A 21,079-nucleotide genomic window follows, 5' to 3' on the forward strand; every position below is an offset into this window, starting at 1 on the left:
GACATAAAAATAATTGCTATATATGTTGTTTTTCTCTCTAAACTATGTTTATTTCCTCTTCTTTATGCAAGCTGGTGTGCCACTATAAAAACTGGAGTAACTAGAATGGAAGACAAAAGAGAGTATCCACATTATTCAACGATAAAGACAATAAATGTAACAAATGTAAATGATACAGTAGAAAGATGAGAGTCGATTAACTTAGAACCAACTTTTGGTAGTAATTACTGAAAAATATATTTCATCTTTATGTTGAAAAAAATGAAACTGTAGATTATGAAAATAAGCCTATTTTGTCATTTTTCTCTTGAAAACTCAGAAATAACTACTTCCTAATTCTTGGGAAAAGCATGGGGAGGACTTTCAGGCTGTCAAAATAAAAATCCAAATGGGTTAGAAAAGAGAAATTTAAGCTTATTTGTTGCATAAACGGTAAATTAGAAGTACCTTAAAACTGTATGGAAAAATGGAATTAAACTATGAGTTTACTTAGTGATTAAAAGAATTAGAAAAATGCATGCATAGTTTTTTTTTTTTTAGTACATCTTTTCCATGAACTCTTTCTTTCTTCCTCTCTTTCTTTCTTTCTTTCTTTCTTTTTTGGAGAGGTTTTTGCTATAGGGTACGTGTGCTTGCCAGAAAGAGAGAGAGAGACAGAGAGACAGAAAGCGAGAAATCACCCCCCAGTGGGGTGGCCATGTCGCAATCCCTTCTCCTCCATTCTCCTCTCAGGATCTTGGGCATGCACACACACATGCCTGGTGTGAGTTTAAGCCACTGGGTCCAGGACTCAAACCACGGTCGACTACGTGGGAGTCCAGCGACATAGCCATTACGCTAATGGCTGGTCCCTTCTCCATGAACTTTTTGAAGATCCCTTCTCTAGCTTATGATCTGGGAGATTTCAATATGTAAAATGTTCAGAAGTCCAGAAACATATTGTTATAGAATGCTTATATCAATGAAGACTTCTGGGGGGCCAGCAAGTGGCATAGTGGTTAAGGTGTTGGATTCTCACATTGTAGACCATGGTTTAAGTTCTGGATCCGGAGGCTTGAACACATGCCAGGCCATGAGTATGCATGCCCAAAATCCTGAGAGGAGAATGGAAAAGAAAGGATTTTGGTGTGACCGTCCTTCCAGGTAGTGATTCCTTTGTTTTTTTCTCTCTCTCTCTGTCTCTCTGGCAAGTTCTGCATCTTATAACAAAAATCCCTCTCTTAAAAAAAAAAAAAAAAAAAAAAGAAAAAAAAGAAAAGAAAGAAAGAAAAGACTTCTAAGCAGAGTTGTTTAACCTTTACAATGATTGCTACTGTAGCCATAGGGATTCCTAGATAGCAGAGGATTGGCCAATAAAGTTATTTTATTTATTTTTTTCTTTACCATTTTTGAAAGGCAAAAGTTTCATTTCTGATTATCAGAGCATTTATAAGAAATAGCCCAATTAACTTTTGCTTAAGTTTGCAAAGCAGCCTCAATTCAAGTCTCTTTCATGGCCTCATTGGCTTGGTTTACTTGGGGAATTTTCAGTCTGGTCTCCATTTTATTTCGTTTTTAATAAGATCAGGGTTGGGTATGAAGAGTGAGAGTAGACATTTTTACTTTGTTCCTGATTTTAGAAACATTCAATCTTTGCCATCAAGTATGATGTTAACTGTTTGGTTTTTGATAAAGATGCCCTTTATCAGGTGGAGGAAATTTTGATCAGTTCTAGTTTTCTGAGTTTTTATTATGAATATGTGTTGAATACTTTTTCTGCATCTATTAAAATCATCATATGATTTTTTTTTCTTTTTTAATGCATTGATCTGGTGAATTGCCTTGATTGATTTTCAAATCTTAAACCAACTTTGCATTCCTGGAATAATCCTGCTTGGTCATGATGTATTATCCTTTTTATATATTGCCAAGTTCAGTAGTTGACATTTTGTGAGGAGTTTTTGGGTCTATCTATGTGCCTCAGGATGATTTTATCAAAGTTTTATTTGTTTTTTTAAAAATGTTTTAATCTGGCTTTGGTAACAGGGTAGTGCTGGTCTCATGATGTGATCTGGCAAATTGGTCTTCCTCATGCATTTTCTGGTGAGTTTTCACAGAACTCATATTATTTCTTTACATGTTTGACAGACTTTACCAGTGACACCATTTTGTCCTGAAGATTTCTTTAGGGAAAGTTTTTAATCACACATTTAATGTCTTTTACATAGAATGAGGGTATTTAAGGTCATCTGTTCTTGAGAGAACATTGGGTGGTTTGTGTCCTTTAAGTAGTTTATCCATTTTGTCTAAATTGTCAAATTTTGGGGCACAATGTTCACAACATTCTCATCTTTCCAATATCGTAAGGATTTTGGACATCCCCTCTTTTGTTCTCAGTGTTGGTAATTTCTGTCTTCTCTTTTTTTTTTCCCTCACAGCAGGGATGGGCACACTATGGCTTGTAGGTTGGATCAGTCTTGCTATATGTTTTTGTATGGTATGTGAGGTTAGAATAATTTTTACATGTTTTTTAATGTTGAGGAAGAGTTAAAAGAAGAATAAAATTTTATGACTTGTTAAGATGGAGTAAAAATGAACTTTTAGCATCCACAGATTGTTTTCTTGGAAACCAGCCACGCTCATGAGTTTATACATAACTTATGGTTGCCTTTGCATTACTTGTACAATAATAGAGTTGAACATTTGTGACTATATGGGCCACAGCCTAAAATATTTACTATGTGGCTGTATTATCAAAACAAATATGTTGGGTCCAGCAGCTGGCATAGTGGTTGAAGCACTGGACTCCCACACGGGCAACTGCACCTTGATTCCTGGATCTGGCAACTTGAAACTCATGCTGGGCCTGTGTGCATGCATGCTCAAAATCCTAAGAGAAGACTGGAGGAGAAAGAATTTTGTGTAGCAATCCCCCTGGGAGTAATTTCTCACTTTCCTGTTCACTGTCTCTCTGTCTCTTGGGAATGTATGTGCCCTATGGCAAAAACCTTTTTAAAAAAAGGGTATGTCTGGGCTTAGTCCCAGGTTCTTTGCACAGAGCTTCAAATACCTCTGGAATTTCCTGAGTGAGAGGAGAGTCTTTAAATGCTAATGAGATGACTCTTTGTAGGACTCTAGATAGCTTCAGAATGAGGACTGGTCACCAGGAAGACCAAGCATGTAATTAGCAGGTTGGAACTCTCAGAGAGTTGGACTGTTGTGCAGCAGTGGAATCCCGTGTTCTCTAAGGCAGACCCATGTGGGAAGGTTGCCTGTTCACATCCAGAGACCCCATGGTGAGCCCTGGGTTCTCATGTGCCCTTTATCTGCCCTTGATCCAGGACTGGCTGAGTCTAGAGGTGGATTATGGCACCAGAACCCTGCTGGAGATGCAGTAACGCTGTCTGTGTCTCTCTCGTGGAACAAATGGAATAAAAACTTAACAAAAAAATGGTTAGAACTTTTAGTCACCTGACTTACAGGGAGTGGAGGGGGCTGGAGATTGAATTTGTCCTATATCTGTCGATTTACATGACAAAATTCCAGTTCAAAACTCTGAACACCAAAGCTCAATGTTATTTCCTGGTTGGTAACTACATTCCTTTTCTCTGTCTCCAGTGGGAGAGAACATGGCAGCTCTGCGGTCCCTCCAGATTTTACCCTGTGTGTACCGCTTATAATAAAACCATAACTATAGCACTTCCAGTGAGTTCTGTGAGTTATCCTAGTGAATTAGTGAACCTAAGGGGATTATGGAAACCCTTGAATTTGCAGTCAGTTGGTCAGAATTATGGGTAGTCTGAGTATTCCTCAAGTGCAGACGCTATCTTAAGTAAAAGCAGTCTTGTGGAGGACTGAGCCTTGAACCTGTGATGTTTGAGACTAACTCTGGGTTGTTAGTATTAGAACTGTATTACTGGGGCCAGTGGGTGCAATAGTGGTTAAGGGACTAGACCCCCATGTGGCCAACAGCTGTTTGAGTTCCAGACTTGGCAGCCTGGAACTCATGCTGGGTGCATGTGTGTGCATGCCCAAAATCCTGAGAGGAGAAGGGATTGTAGCATGGCCATTCCCCTTGAGGGGGGAGTGATTTCTCATTTTCTCTCTCTTATCTTTCCAGTGAGCATACATGCCCCATAGTAAAAATCTCTCAGAATAAAATTAGATAAAAAAGAGAACTGTATTGCAATACTCTTAGTTGGTGTTAGGACAGTTGAATTAAAAGAGAACAGCAACCCTTTACAGGAAAAAGAAAATCACCAATCCTTGTTCCTAGAAGTAAATCAATTTATTGCTTTTTCTTTCCTCAAAGAATGACCTTTTGATTTTACAGATTTTCTTTACTGTTTTCCCATTATTTGTATCATTAGTTTCTGCTCGTATCTCCGTTATTTCCTCCCTATGTTTATTGTGTTTAATTTGCACTTCTTTTTCTAATCTCTTGTGTCTTGGCAATTATGCCACCTTTCCCATGTCACCATTCAATGACATATTTGCAGCTAGAAACTGGCCATGGTGGGAGCATTCACACCATGAAAATCACCAAACAGCACCAACTGGTATTCTTCCCCTCATCCTGGGGGCCAGTCGTTAAACATTTACCAGCACGCTACTTGTAAGGCAATAACACACTCTTTTTATATTTTCTCAGGGCACGTAGGATGAAAAAATGATCCCAAGTGTAGGTTAATCCAGAAAAGGGCAGAACTTACTAGCAAAAAATGTGATGTGAAACATAGATTTTTAAATCTAAAACTCTTAAAGAGATTGTGCAGTCTTCGTTCCTGAAGACCAGGAGAATCAGATAGGCAGGAGTCATTTGTTAGTGATTTTGGAGTCGTTCTTTTTGAGGAAAAGTGCCTTGATTAGATGACTGAAGAAGTCCAATGCAGTTCTGTGCTTCTATGGTAAGATATTTCCCAGAAGATGGTAGGAAAGCTATTTTATTGCTAATGAGAAGCTGATGAGAGAGTTATTGCTGAGGGATTGATCTGTTGCCCTCTTAAGAATCTCTGAGATTCCCAGACCTAATGGATGGAAAAGAGCAGAAATAACAGAGTTAGGTTGCTAGAGTCTGAAATTTGTAAGAAACGTTAGATGCTTTGACATAGATTGTCACTTAGGTTTTGTGGATGCCCTTCTAAACAAGGCGTTAGGGGAATTCTTGGCCAGTTTCTCCCTTGGTGTGCTGCAGGCTTAGTTCATGTGTTGGCCTTAAATAGAGCTTCCATTAATTGATCAGAGAAGGGCTTGTTGTATATCACTAGAAGATATTGAAAAAGTCCATTTTAAAAGAAATTGTAGTACTTAACTTCTATGCTTTCATAGCCTTTGATTTCATTGATCTTATATCTAAAAATCATGAAGTCTGTCTTCTACTCCTAAATTGTCAGCTGGTATTCTGTGGTATTTATTTTTGTATTCTGAGTACCCATTTTAAGAACTTGCCCATTTAATACATTTATGTTAAATAAAAGAGTAATTAGAATAAATGAGTAATTGTTTTATTCTTTTTTGGGGAAAAATAAGAAATCTAGCAGATTAAGAATAATCAAACTTCAGGAATGTTGAGAATTTGGCATTTTAAAAAACATGTTGAGTTGAGTCAGTCCCATGGCCTGGTTGTTAAGGGAACCAGATCCCACATGGCCAAATGTGTAGAAAGAATCCTGGTCCTCACGGCTTGAAAAACAGACAAACCAACAAAATAACTATGCTGGGCACAAGTGCATGTGTGCCCCAAATCCTGACAGGATGGAGAAATGGAGGGGAAGGGTTTGCAGTGTGACCATGCCCCATTGGGTGGTGCTTTCTCCCTCTCTGGTGAGTATTCATGCCCTCTGACAGTTGAAAATGATATATATAAAGTCAAATAGTGTGTAGCAATTTAAATATGTTTTATTCATTTAATCTTATTTACAAGTGCTTAATAAACTATTAATAAATAAATACTACACATTTTAATTTAAGAGTCGGTATTCTGGGACTGACCCAGTAGTGCAACAATTAAGCGCTGTGTGGAGAGAGCTGGATACCACATGGCCAACCACAACTTGAATCCCCTCTCCTCTCTCCTCCTCTAACACACATACAACTTGAGAAACACACCAGACATGTGTGTGCACATGCCCAAGATCGTGACAGGAAGAAGGAATGAAGGAATGGGGATTGCTGTATGACCACCTCCTCCCACTGGAGGAACATCCTCTCTCTCACTTTGACGTTAAAAAGAGTTGATATTCTGAGTCTACAGTTTTTTCCTCTGAGTAATAGGTGTGAATATAGCAAAGAAGACTAAGTAGTCTCTTCTTGGGAATATCCACAATTCATTCCATTTTTCATCCATTTTTGTTAGGTATTGAGTGATCACCTAATGTATGCACAGTATCATTCAAGATTTGCCTAAAGATTAAAGAGAATGCCTCTAAAATTCTAAGCGAGCTTTATATCCTTCACTTAAAATTTATTGTATTTTTTTCCTAATAAATAAAACATTGAAAATCAAGGAAAAGAACAAAGAAAAAAATCCATAACCACATTAGTTTTACATGGCCATTTTTAGTGTTTCAGCATATGCCTTTTTTCTAATATATTTACAAATGGCTGTCAAAAATAGTAAGTAAGGGAACCAACAGTTAGCGTAATGGCTATGTCACTGGACTCCCACGTAGTCGACCGTGGTTCGCGTCCCGGACCCAGTGGCTTAAAACTCACGCCGGGCGCGTGTGCGTGCATGCCCAAGATCCCAAGAGGGGAATGGAGGAGAAGGGATTGCGGCGTGTGATTTCTTGCTTTCTGTCTCTCTGTCTCTCTCTGTCTGTCTGGCGAGCACATGCACCCTCTCTGTCTGTCTGGCGAGCACATGCACCCTATAAAGAAAAAACTACCAAAAAAAAAAAAAAAAATAGTGACTAAGGGCCAATAAGTGCTGTGTGGTTAAGGCTGGACTCCCACATGGCCAACCACCATTCAAGTTCTAGATCTAGTGGCTTGCTTTCTCACTTTCCGTGTCTCTCTCTCTCTCTCCCCTTGGTGAGCACTCATGCCCTATAGCAAATTAATAGTAATAATGATAAATAAACCTAAATTAATAATTCTTCAAAAAATATAATAAATGAAGCCGGCAGTGTGGGTATAATAGCAAGGGAGTGTCTGGAATGGGTTCTCTGTGGGAGTGTCTGGAATGAGTCCTCCTGGCTCCACTTCTATCCAGTCTGACCCTAAGATGATCCTTTGCCTCCCTGGAGTTCTGTTTTTTTATTTCTAGAGAGATCGTTGCAGTATCTATGGCCCTTTCTACTTGCAAATTCTACTTTGGTTAAAATTGAACACCTTTGAAGACCAGTTTCAGGAGAATGAAATCAAAAGTGTTTGATTAAGTCTATATTCATCTCTACTGTAAGGCAGATTTTAAAATTTTGACCTAGTAACACTTGACATGACAAATTTCTCCCAGAACCAGAACCAAGATCTGAATTGTTGGACTTACTTAGGTTGAAATATATGTCTTCAGGAACACGTTGAAACCATTTTCTTCAAGCTTCTTAGCATTCGAGACAAAAAATACAGACTCACACTACTTTAAGTGCATGGTATTGTATCACAAAAGCCTATCGAGATGAAAATCAAAGAACGTTACTCGATTCTTTTTGCACCTCAAGAAAATTGATTTTGCCCTCCCTCTCCCATTCCGTGCATGTTGTGAAAATGCAGATTGGTATGCAAGCACCACTGCATATTATGCACGAAGCTTTTAAAAGTGTTAAAAGGTGTCTAGTTTGTCTTAGAAGGCTCTGTTTGCACATTGAACGATTTTTGTGGACCAGTTAAGATGTCCTTTCATTTTTTTTTCCATTTGGTACTAGGATTTTTTGAGTATGCATTTTAACGGTTATTTAAGAGTCCCCATGTGCTTAGAAAAGAATCTGAATATATGTGCCTTCCTCCGCCCCCCCCCCAAAAAAAAAACCCTCAGCACAGTGTAGGTTATTTCATCAATACCATCAAATAACTAGGAGCTGTAGTTGGAACAATATGTAAAAATACAGCTTGTGAAAGACTTCCTTTATTAACTGTCATCATCCGCAGAATATATGTTCAAATAAACGTTGTGTAATAACTAAATTTGAGATTAATAGGCCCCTTAAGAAACAGCGAAGTCATTCAGAATAGTCAGTGAAAAATAGGCTGCAAGCCGGTGCCACGCACACATTGTCCTGCTTGTGTGCTCTCTCCGGCGTCGTTGCCATTTATCACTGTCGGCCGGCCCCGTTCTCATTAAAACACTCTTGCACAAAAGCAACTTAATTTTCTTAAGAGGAGAGGACACCTGATTCAATTTAGCACCCCAGAAACAGTCACTTGAATATATTTTATTATTTTTTTTCCCCACTGGCTTGCATTGAGATGAATAGTTCCAAACAAGAAGAGCGGCAGTCCCTGCCCCAACAATCACTTGCAGATGAAGGATCTTAAATAATTTCTTTTTCCCCCCCACTGGTATCAAGAAATGGACCCGTAGAAATGAGCAAAAAATGTAGCTCCTTCTGGAAAAACAGCTGGATGTCGAAAATGGATTTTTAACTTGGAGATATATAAATATATGCATATAAAAACTTCTGTGAATTCTTATACTTTTATTTATTTATTTATTTTTTTATTTTTTAAGTTTGGGGCTGGCAGGTGGTATGGGGGTTAAGGCGCTGAACTCCCATGTGGCCAACTGTAGTTCTAGTTCTGGACATGGTAGCTTGCTTTCTCACTTTCTCTCTCTCTAGTCAAATTAAAAAATAATAATGGTAAATAAAATTAAACAATTTTTTTTTTTTTTTTTGCTATAGGGCTTGCCAGAAAGAGAGAGACAGAGAGACAGAAAGGGGGAAAACACCTCACCCTTTAGGGAGGACGGCCACGCCGCAGTCCCTTCTCCATTCTCCTCTTGGGATCTTCGGCACGCACGCACACTCATGCATCCAGCAAGAAGTTTAAGCCACTGGGTCCCGGACTCAAATCCTGGTCGACTACATGGGAGTCCAGCAATGTAGCCATTATACCAACTGCTGGTCCCAAAATTAAATAATTCTTACAACAATTTTTTAAAACTGTAGTTTTTCTTCCATGAGAGGGAAAAAGAATCAGAGAGAGAGAGAGAGAAAGACAGAGAGAGAGAGAGAGAGAGAGAGAGAGAGAGGGAGAGGAGATGTGAGACAGAGAGACAGGTAAACAGGGCCTAAACAGGGTCTTCATGCCACAATACTGCCCCAGTGTAAGCCGAGATCACAAACACGTGCATGCACATCGTGTGTGTGTGTGTGTGTGTGTGTGTGTGTATGTGGGGGTTGGGGAGACCTCGGAATGCGAACCTGGGACCTTCCCACTTGGCCTCAGCATCAGGGAGCTTTGTGTTACTGCTATGCCATCAGGGTTGGCTACCTGACATTGTTGTTGTTTATGAACCAGACATGTGCACTTGCCAGAGAGAGACCAGAGTCGGTGAGGGAGGGAAACACTCGTTAGTTGGGGTGGGGTCAGCCTCTATCCTTCTCTCCATCTTCCCATCCTCTCAGGATTTTACGCATGCTCACAAACACGGCTGCCATGTTTTTCAATATGCTGGGGTGAGATTCAGACCCTGGTTGGCCATGCGAGATCTGACTTTCTTAACCACTAGGCCACAGAATTGACCCTACCTGTAATATATTTAAAACAAAGAATTAAAGTGGTGGGACCAGCAGTTAGCGTAATGGCTATGTCGCTGGACTCCCACGTAGTCGACCGCGGTTCGCGTCCCGGACCCGGTGGCTTAAAACTCACGCTGGGTGCGTGTGCATGCGTGCCCAAGATCCTGAGAGGAGAATGGAGGAGAAGGGATTTCGGTGTGGCCACCCCCCCTGGGGGGTGATTTCTCGCTTTCTGTCTCTCTGTCTCTCTGTCTGTCTGGCGAGCACACGCGCCCTATAGTAAAAACCTCTCCAAAAAAAAAAAGAATTAAAGTGGTCACTAAGGGGATAGATTTTTAAAAAGTATTTATTTATTTCATTAATGATTATTATTTATGTTTGCTGTAGGGTACATGTGCTCATGAGAGAGAGAGAGAGAGAGAGAGAGAGAGAGGGAAAGTGAGATAGAAAGCCCAGGTCCAGGACTTGAACCACGATTGGCCATGTGGGAGTCCAGCGCCTCAACTACCATGTTACCTGCTGGCCCATGAAGATAAATTTTAATGTTCTAAAATTAACTTTTCTAAAAATTGGCAAATGCCTTGTAGCAGTACTGTTGTCCTCATTTAGACTACTTTCTTGGGAAGAAATAATGGTTTCAAACTGTATTCTACAATTCTTTGGTGTGATTGATGCTTTAAAAATACAGCAACATACAGAAATGGAATCAAATGTCAAGTACCCTTCTTTTAATGTTAAGCATGGTGTATAAACTCGTGTTGTAATTGATATCCTATGTATTTATTTTTCTGTGGTATGGTTCAATAATACTTAAGTGTGACATTGACAAGTATGATTTTTACTTATTATGAGATTTGTGGAGTGAGAATAGTGGTAATTTTGTAATCACTACTAAAACTAGCAACTAAGTTGCTTATGAGAAAACCAATTATAATTAAGTTTGAAAAAAAGTAGAATGTGGGGCCAGCAGATGGTGTAGGGGTTACATCACTGGACTCCCATTTGGCCAATTGTAGTTCAAGTGCCGGATCCAGTGGTTTGAAAATCCCATTGGGTGTGTGTGTGCATGCGTGCCCAAGATCCCAGGAAGAGAATGGAGGAGAAGCGATTGTGACATGGCTATCCACCCAGGGCATGATTTCTCACTTTGCCTCTCACTGTCTCTGTCTCTGTCTCTCTCTCTTTGGCAAGCATGTGCACCCTAAGGCAAAAAACCTCTTAAAAAAAAGAAAACAATCAAAATAAATGTTTCTTATTTTTTTTTTTTGCCTTTGTACAGCACTTTACAAAATACCTTACAAGTAAAAAGAAAGGTTTTTGTTTGTTTGTTTTGCCAGAAAGATTTGTGTGTGCTCACTAGAGAGAAGGAGAGAGAAAGAGAGCGAGCGAGCGAGCAGGGTCATGCCACAATCCTTCATCCATTTCTCTCTCCTGTCAGGATTTGGGGCACTCACACTGATGTGCCTGCCATGTTTTTTTTTTTTTTTTTTTTTTTTTTTTTTTAGAGAGGTTTTTGCTAAAGGGCGCATGCGCTCACCAGACAGACAGAGAGACAGAAAGCCAGACATCAGCCTCCAGGGGGGGATGGCCATGCCGAAATCAGTTCTCCTCCATTCTCCTCCTGGGATCTTGGGCATGCACACACACGCGCCCTGCGTGAGTTTTAAGCCACCAGGTCCAGGACTCAAACAGTGGTTGACTATGTGGGAGTCCAGCGACATAGTCATTACGCTAACTGCTGGTCCCATGCCCGCCATGTTTTTAAAGCCACTAGGTGATTGGCTCTGAGAGATCCAGCTCCCTATGCACAGAGTTTGACCCTCTGTGCTATGGGGTTGGCCCCCAAAGAATTTTGTGTTTCCATATTCAATTGAAGACCTAGGATTGCAATTCAGTCTCTGAAGTTGTAGTCTTTATGTGCTTTTTTTTTTTTTTTTTTTTTTCTTTTAGAAAGAGGTTTTTGCTATAGGGCGTATGCACTTACCAGAGAGACAAAGACAGACAGACAATGAGAAATCACCCCCCAGGGGGGATGGCCATGCTGCAATCCCTTCTCTTCCAATCTCTTTTCAGGATTTTAGGCATGCACACACACACACATGCCCAGCATGAGTTTTAAGTTGCTGGGTCCAGGACTCGAACAACAGTTGATTATTTGGAAGTCCAATCACATAACCATTACACCATCTGCTGGTCCCTTTATGTGCATTCTGAACAGCACCTGTGCTTAGAAAGGGAATGAATACCAAGGCTGGCTCACCTTCCTGTGACTCAGACTGCCCTGATAAAGACCCACGCAGTTGAAGAACTTTTCCAGGGTAAAGTGATTTGGCTTAAACTATATGTGACCAATAGTTCATTTTCATTATTTTACTGTGAAGTCATATGCAATGGGAATAAGAGATGGTTCCAAATAAAACTTAATATACTTGTTCAAAGTTATGTCTCAGAGGAAACTCTTTTTGATTTATTCAAAGGCTGATTAGTCCTTTATTATATTTTACCTTGTTTGGGAACATGATTGTATCCGTTAGATATAGTCTTCAGGGTAATAGAAAATTAGATTAAAAGTAGCTCAAATAAGCCGGACTTACTTTCCCATAGACCAAAATGCCTGGAGATAGAGGCTGTTGGCATTTGTTCTGTGGCTCAATGATATTAGAGTGTCTTTCTGTGCAATGCCTCCCTCATTCTTTTTGCATGTGTGCTAGCCAGAGCCAGAGCCAGAGCCAGAGCCAGAGCCAGAGCCAGAGCCAGAGCCAGAGCCAGAGCCAGAGCCAGAGCCAGAGCCAGAGCCAGAGCCAGAGCCAGAGCCAGAGCCAGAGCCAGAGCCAGAGCCAGAGCCAGAGCCAGAGCCAGAGCCAGAGACAGAGGGAGAGGAAAAGAGGGAAAGTGAGAAATCACCCCTGGGGGGGAATGGCCATGCCACGGTCCCTTCTCCTTTATTCTCTTCTTGGAATTTTGAGTACACATGCACACTTTGACTAGAAATCAGGATACTCACCAGCCAAAGTATGAAGTTTCATAACTTAATTTTCAATAATCATTTCTACTCATATGTAAGTAAGGGACTTCATGTTTTTATTTAGTAGACCATAAGGGCAGGAGGAAGATGGGTATTTGACCAGCATCATGAAAAGTTCTGATACAATGTCTGAAGAGGACAGTTGGGTAGGACTCTGCAGCGTTCATATACTCGAAGTGCATTTTAGAAAGGGACTGGGCATATTTATGGAGCTCCAGAGCATGGGCCCCACTCAGCTCATGGCAGTTAGGAGAAGTTGTAGGGTTCAGGTGAACTTCATCCTGCTTAGAGCCTTTCAGCAATGGGAAAGCTTGTTCTAACTGCTCTTTTCTTTTCTTTTCTTTTCTTTTTTTAATTTTAATTTACCTTTTGAGCTGGATGCATGGCCTAGTGGTTAAAGGGGCTGAATCCCACGTGGTCAACCACAGTTCGAGTCCTGGCCCCAGCGACTTGAAAAACATACCAGTGCACGTGTGTGTGTGTGCCCAGTCCCCAAAAAGTGGGAGAGGTGGAGGAGGGGCTGTGGCCTGATCATACCCCATTGGGGATGCTCTCTCACTCTCCCTTTCCTCTCTCTGGCAAGCACATACTCCCTCTGGCAATTAAAAAACTAAATCAATTTATGTTTTGATTTTAAATCATTTCAAGTAGATATAAAAAAAATTAACCCATTATTCAACTTGCTCAATTTTCCAAAATAATTTATTAAAGGTACCCTGTATAATATTGGGTTGTTGGAAAAGTCATGACACATTTTTTGCATAGAAAATATGTCATGACTTACCAGATAACCCCATATTTAATGACACATTAGTAAAATAACTTAGGCTGGGTAAAATTGGATGAATACCAAAAGCAATGAATTAGTTCAGTATGTATACTATAAAAGAAACTGGTCTAGGGAACCAGTTAGTGTAATGGCTATGTTGCTGGATTCCCATGTAGTTGACCGCGGTTTGCGTCCTGAACCCAGTGGCTTAGAACTCATGCCGGGTGTGTGTGCGTGCATGCCCAAGATCCCAAGAGGAGAATGGAGGAGAAGGGATTGCGGCGTGACCATCCCCCCGGGGGGTGATTTCTCGCTTTCTGTCTCTATGTCTCTCTCTGTCTGGCGAGCGCACGTGCCCTATAGCAAAAACCTCTCAAAAAAAAAAGATAAAAAAAAAAAAAAAGAAACTGGTCTATTCCGTCTTTAAAAACTACACCTCAATATGAACTTTTTTCAGCTTTCATTGATTTAATTATCCATCAGACTTGTTACCTTAAGGTATACATTTTGCAGACTATTTTCATATGTTAATAATTAATGCATTACTATGCTGGAAATTCTGTTAGCACAATGAGTATTTTTTCATTCACTCATTTTTTGATTCAGTAGTATTTGTTAAGGGTGCCTATAAGCCAGGTGCTGTTGTAGACACTAAGGATACAACTTTGAACAAAAGAGACAAAGTTCTTGTTGTAATGAAGCTTTCCAGAGGGGGATGAGTTTTGAAATTGTTTCTATTAAAGGAGGATTAGCAAGTCAAGTGCTGTCTTGGGACCTCCGCGGACTGTCCCAAGTATGAAGAAAATGCATAGCTATCCAAGATATTCTGGTGGTTTAATTTAAAGGGTCCTACTTTCAGAACACATTCTCTTTGGCAGCTTGCATTTGATTTTAGTTCATAATGTTTGTATTCTCTGTTACTGTGTTAGTTTTAATATAACAAAATAGTCTTTTAGGGGGGGTTTGTTTTTGAAACAAAATATTTACATGCTGTAGAGACACAGAGAGAAAGAGAGAGAGAGAATGAGGGAGAAAGTGAGAAAGCAAGTCACCAGGTCCAGGATTTGAACTGCATTTGGCCGTGTGGGAGTCTAGCACCTTAATCACTATGTCACCTGCTGGCCCTATTTATTGTATTTTTAAACACAAAGGGGTTCATGAAGCAGACAATAAATGATTCATTATCTCCCTGTTCTGATAATCCTTGTTGAAATATAGGAAGGGAACCCATTATTAAAAAAAAAAAAAAAAACAGGACAAAGAAAATGAAAAGTTAAAAATAACCCCTATCTGATAACTTTCAACACATTTACCTATAGATAGAGATTGTTTTTATGATTCCTTTCAGAAGAAGTGGTCTATTTTTATACATTTTCTCTGCATGTGTATGTGTATGCATGTGTGTATTTATACAACAGAAATCAACACGCTATTTTGCTCCTTCCTTTAAACTGCATTGGCCTACTTTCACTCATATCAGTGTTTGCAGATCATCCTCTTTTAATGATTGCAAAGTATTCCTTGGTACTTTTAGATTTTACTTAACTAACTTTATTGTTGTATAGCAGTATTCAGCTTAAAAACATTCCTTACATTAGACGTATTTATGCAACTATATTATAAAAGGAAGGTTCAGGCATTTCAAGAGAAGCAAAATAGAATGCTGTAAGAGAGATGCTGATATTGGATGGAAGACCGAAGTCCAGCTCTCCTGGCATTATTCTTGCTTGGCTGCGGTACCAGGTGTCAGCTCCTGTCTGCTGTGTCTGTTAGTCTTTGGTTGTGCTAAGCATGTGAAGTAATTTAGTAGGAGAGGTGATTTTGGACCTTTCAGGGAATCCTGCTATTTTAGCTATTCAGTTAACAAACCAGTAGAGGCTTAGGATCATTTGTTCATTCATTTCCTTCTTTCTTTCCTTCCTTCCTTCTTTCTTTCTTCTGTGTTCCTTGGGGATGGAGGGGGTAAAAGAGAGAGAAAAGAAAGTGGGAAATCACACTGCAGCGGGGTAGCCACATCAAAATCCCTTCTCCTTCATTCTCCTCTTGGGATTTTGGGAATGCACGCACGCACATGCACCCCCTGTTTTTCAAGCTGCTGGGTCTGGGGACTTGAACCTCAGTTGATCATATGGGATCCAACTACCTTAACCATCATGCTGAGGGTGAGCTTTTTGAGCTAGCTTCCCCCCTTTCTTCTTTCCTCCCTCCCTCCCTCCCTCCCTTTCTAGTAGAGTAGGGATACACAGGTAGCAGGGGTGAAGAGGCCATCTCTGTATGCCACGGCAGAAGTAGGCTCAGGGTGTTCTCGTGGCTGGCATGGAGACATTCAGTCCCCCATAAGTGCTGATGTGTGTGTGTGTGTGCACGCTAAAGTAGGTGGGTCGAGCGGGAGAGGGGTGGGAGGCAATTGAGAACTTCCCAGAAGGATGATGCCCAGGACAAGTCACTAAGGTGTATGAGAGTTCCCAAGGTAGAGGAGGGGAGAGGGACACTTCAGGCTAGGAAGCAGAGGTGAGAAAGTGCATGATGAATTGCAAATATTGAGTAGTTTATTGCTGTCATAGTACAACATTTGAAGCAGGGAAGGAGATAGACGTAGAGCTCTTCGTGGATTGGGGCCAGTAGATGGTGCACTGGTTATGTCGCTGGACTCCCAACGGACATTGCCAATCGCAGTTTGAGTCCTGGACCTGGGGGCTTCAAACTCATGCTGGGTGCATGTGCCTGTGGGCCCAAGATCCCAGGAGGAAAATGGGGAGAAGGGCTTGTGGCGTGGCCATCCCTCTGAGGGGTGATTTCTTGCTTTCTATCTCCTCCCTGTTTCTCTAGTGAGCACACACGCCCTATAGCAAAAATCTCTCCTAAATAAATAGATAGATAGAGCCCTTCACAGAGGACCTTCGCATGATGTGAATTCATCACAAATGGGAATTCCTCTGTTTATGTTGGAAGACATGCATGCCTTCTGTGTAGGAATAAAATGCTCTCTAAATAGTTATCATTAGTCTTCGCAACCCTGGAAATGATCTTCTCTCATAAGCTGCAAGGACAGCATGGACCAGCTCTTGGCTTAGTCATCCAGTGCTATCGAGCTGGAGAGCCTCGGTGTATGCCTGATTTCCCATGGACTTTTCAGTGTTCCCGGATCCTTAACCAGCCATTTCACAAAAGATCACCAGAGATCCCCGCGCAGGTGGGGGAGGCTGAGTGAGTTGAAATCTATCACCACTGGCAGAAAACACCTAAGAGTGAGTGGGTACCCAAGCTGCTTCATCACCAGCCTCCCCATCGTCTTGTAAGACTCAGAAACAGCCAATTCGTGTAAAATAACATTGCTTGCATTTGGGTTAAAAAAGCGAACTGGAAGGGGGTGGGAGTATGGTGACTTGATCTCATGAGTCGAGGCGGTACTTTGTTGAGTCACTTCTAATGATTTCCTATTTCTTTAAATCTTAGGCAAAAGTGCAGGTCCCTAGTCTAAGGTTAGCAGAAGGCACGGGAAGAGATGAGTTGGAGAGAGAGGAGCTCAAAGGGGATCTTGTGCCTTTACTTAAAAGAGGGTTTTAAGCACCGCACAGGCCTTGGTCTGAAATTCATCCGTGGGGAAGTTTATTTCTTTAGGAGGAAGGCAGTGTTCCCTGTTGACAATTCGTTTATTTTCACCCTTTTACCTATCTTTCTCCATAGATAGAACTTTTGTTCTGGAATCACATCATAAAATTCCAGGAAGAGGTGTTCAATGTGTTGTCATCTGTAATGTTTTATTTAGCCGTCCCTGTTTGCTTTTTCTTTTTCTTTTTCTTTTTTTTCTTTTTTCCACTGCTCCCCATACAACACGGAATACCATATGCCGTTGTCGCTGTCAGGAAGCAAAGGTTCCCCTGGTCTGCGCCTGTGCCCGTAGTCAGCACCACGGTGGAGCTGTGGTCCAGTGCCATCTTTTATTGATAGGGCCAGCAAAGGAGAAATCTAATGAAATTATCCAAGCTTTGAATTAATTATGAACTGGAATAGGAGCGCTAAGCTCTCTGGAGCCAAGGATCTCATTACCCATTCACTCTCATTGCATCCTCTTCTGGAGCAGAGGCATTTGCAGCTCCCGCTCTTCGCCTGGCTTTGGACTTCCTTCAAACTTACTAAACTGACATCCTTTTATTACTACAGTGTGACTCTACTGTCCAGGGTGATTAATTTAATTCTGCTCTGGATCTGCAGAAGATGTAAATGGGTTTTCTCTGCCCCTCCTTTCGCCTGTTAGGATTTTTTTTTTTTCCTTTCTCTCTCTTATTATTTTTTTTTTCCCCATCACATTGGATGGTATACAAGTTTTTCTTCCTTTTGGGGTCCTGTGAGATGCTTTCGATCTGGTGTGGCTTCATGGAATTTAATGACTTTTAATGTTAAGAGCTGTATGACATCTCCTACGTATTCCATGGATATTTAGGTAAGCACGAAGCAAATATGTCTTTGAATTTTGAACACCAAATTGGAGTTCTTCTTGCTTGTTTCTACCTTAGAGTTCACGGGATGACAGTAACTTTCCTGGTCTTTACAACAGTGTTCAGTTTTCCAATGGTGAAACCACCTCACCTGGTGGTTGTAGGACCGATGCACACTGATGGGCAATAATTAATATTTTCTTTACTATTCTGTTTTTCCTCCTCCCAGTAATATGAATTCTTTTTTGATAAATAAATCGACCTCTGATTGTTTTAAGTCTAGTAACAAAATCAATAACAACCAGATTTTGAGGTACTCTGGGTGATGCTTCTTCTGGTCGTGTCATGTAGGTTCAAGGCATCTCACGACAAGTCTTTCCTGCCTGCTTTGGAGACCTGTTATTTATGAATGCTTAAGCTGCGGCTCATCTGTCTTAGTAAACCACAGGCCACTGTCAAATTTTGTAAGCAGTGACTAACTTTGCTTTATAGTACAGGCCACTGGCAATTTTTGTAAGCAGTGACTAACTTTGCTTTATAGAGTCAATATTGTAAGGGTTGGGCTAGTAGGGGAAGGGGGGAATGATAATCTTGCTATTCCGATTCCTATTTTCTTTCAGTGAGAGCTTATCCCTCATTTATTTCCTCTGTAGGCAGCTGCGATATTTAATTCAGCCTTTGGAAGTTTTTTGGTAAGTACACATGGCTTCACTTGTCCCTTCTAACTTTTTACTGTGCTGTTGTTCATACGAAAGATTTAGTGAAGGCCAGGCTTCTTTTAATTTTTAATTGCATATCTACATTCTCAAGTCTTCTTGTGTGCTATTATCCGTACACTTAAGAAAATTGGTTAATGAATAAAGCAATATATTCAATATATTGTCTCACAGTATATTTTGGAAGCTTGGATTCAAAGAATCAATTAAAACCCTATGTGTCTCCTTATAGAGATTATGTCAATATATTGATCATTTAATGAGGTCTTTTAGATTATTATTATTTTGTGTCATGGGACTGAGGATTTTGGAAAGGAGACATGACCCAGCTGGTCAGAAAAGGAATGCTCATTTTCTTGTTGACATGCCATTTATTCTGTCAAAGAAGCGACTGTCTCGGATACTGCTGAGACATCTTTGCGAAAACAGTGTGAACTAAGGCTATCATGAGTAATTTGCAAGACAATGTAATATTTCTTAGCAGTTTGAACTGTAAATGGTATGTAAAGAGAGTCAAAAGTCATTTAACTCTCATAAGTAAAACCAATGTTTTAGCACATCCCTGGAGCATTTCTAATTGTTATTTTTGAATAATGTAAGAAAGACTTGGATTGGTGTTGTGAAAGCGGGCTAAACAAAGTTTTCTATTAATGTGATATTTTATTTATATGCTAAAACGTTGTTAAGTTTATGAAATCAATTTGTAGGTTGTATTTCTGGGTACCACGTACTGAGCAGATGCATACTACAATGATTTATAAGTGGAGAATTGAATCAGTAGGGTATGAGCCTGGTTTGTGCATTTTGGTAAAATATCAATTACTTCTGTTTCAAATGCTCTTTATATCATTTATTATCTTTTGTATTTAAGGGTAGTTAAAGTTTTTAACCATATTGCCATAGAGTGAGTATTCTATTAAGTACATAGTGATACGCAACTGTTAAATGTCCCCTAGCCTTAGAGAGCTTTTAAAGAGGTAGCTCCAGCAAAATTGATGCTCGGAGTATATCCTAGTTTTATAAATGTGGTGGTATTTTTCATAATGTTGTTTGATTACTGGGTTTTGGCAAAAAATTAAAGAAGTCTACTTAACAAAAGTCATCTCTTTAGTTTTGATTCAGCACTATTCCGTCATTATCTCACATGTCCAATTATAATTCTGTATGTTGTTACAGTTGTGTAAGATGTGGTCTCACTGGAGGTCATTTTCTGTAATCATACACAACTGCTATCCAAACATGGCTTCTATCTAGGTTGGCTCTGTCTCTCTTTAAAATGTCTTGGCTACTTGAGAGAATAAAGCTAAGTCAATTTTCTGAGTAACTAAAGCAAAATGCACTGTTTCTTCACAGGAGAACAATCTTCCAAAGTCCAGCCTGAGCTTTGCACTAACTGTATGAACTTACCACAATTCGTTCTACCAGACCTAATCGTTAGCTATGGTCTAGAGAAGTAAAACTTGGTGTAGGGTTTACTTAGGATGTTTATTCATTGTGCATCTGCTTCTAAAGGATTTGTATTCTCACTCCACATTCCCCCTCTTCTGCTTTATTTCCCTTTCTTCACTTCAGTTCAGCTAACCAATCAAAAGTATTTATTGATCTCCTGCCACACAGAGGTGGTTTACCAGGTCCTGTGGAGGGTGCAAGGAAATACAAGATGGGTCCCAGTAGGTTGTGGAGATGCCACATAGGAAAAGCAATATGGTGTAAACATTCACAAAGGGAGAAGAAGCTGCGACTGCAGATGTGTGAGTCCTGTAGCCAGCATAGGCAGTATGCACTCTGAATTTAATGGTCTAACTGAAGCAATTTCTCCACGCCAGGCCTTCAGGTGTGGATAGGACTTCCTTCCCTCAGGAGAGAAGAAAGAAGAGGAAATGGCAGGAGCAACAGCAGGGGCAGAAGTGCTGTTTTCTGGACTGGCCCCATAGCCTAGTGGTTAAGGGAGCCAGATCCCATATGGTTGACCACAGTTCAAACCCTGGCCATGGTAGCTTAGAAAATACACTTGGGTACATGTGTGCGCATGCAAATCCCAAGTGGATGGAGAAATGGAGGAGAAGGGATTGTGGCATGACCACACCTCATTGGGGGTACTTTCTCTCCTTCTCTCTGTCTCTGTTTCTCTCTAGCAAGCACATGTGCCCTCTAGAAAAAAAAAATTCTATTTTCCCCTTCCCTTTTCTTTCCCAAAGTTACCAGAGCAGGTTTGAGAATGAAAATTAGGATGTTTTGTTCCAGTATTATGAGAAATAATTCTATTTGTGTCTTTCCTTTTTCATCCTAATTATGACAAATCTGGGATATGAAATACGTGTGAGTCTGAACTATGCCAGTTAAAATTAAGCTCAGCTTATTTAAAAGGAAAACCCAAGTAACAGAGACTGACACAAGATACGGGTTTATTTTTCTGTCATATGAAATCTGGAGGGAGACTGCCCAAGTGTGGTATAATGACTTCATGGTCT

At 40.4% G+C, this 21,079-nt stretch overlaps 1 protein-coding gene across 2 annotated transcripts in view; it reads left to right on the forward strand.

The window, feature by feature from the left end:
* Positions 1-21,079, forward strand: part of SLC10A7 (solute carrier family 10 member 7) — a 286,343-nt gene that overhangs the window by 70,068 nt on the left and 195,196 nt on the right. For both annotated transcript variants that reach the window (XM_006143458.3, XM_027769942.1), the window contains exon 5: positions 18,546-18,584. In XM_006143458.3, the coding sequence (XP_006143520.1) occupies positions 18,546-18,584 (39 nt within the window). The remainder of the gene's footprint in view (positions 1-18,545; positions 18,585-21,079) is intronic.

Source organism: Tupaia chinensis, unplaced genomic scaffold, assembly GCF_000334495.1.
Source record: "Tupaia chinensis unplaced genomic scaffold, TupChi_1.0 Scaffold000098_3, whole genome shotgun sequence".
NCBI lineage: Eukaryota > Metazoa > Chordata > Mammalia > Scandentia > Tupaiidae > Tupaia > Tupaia belangeri.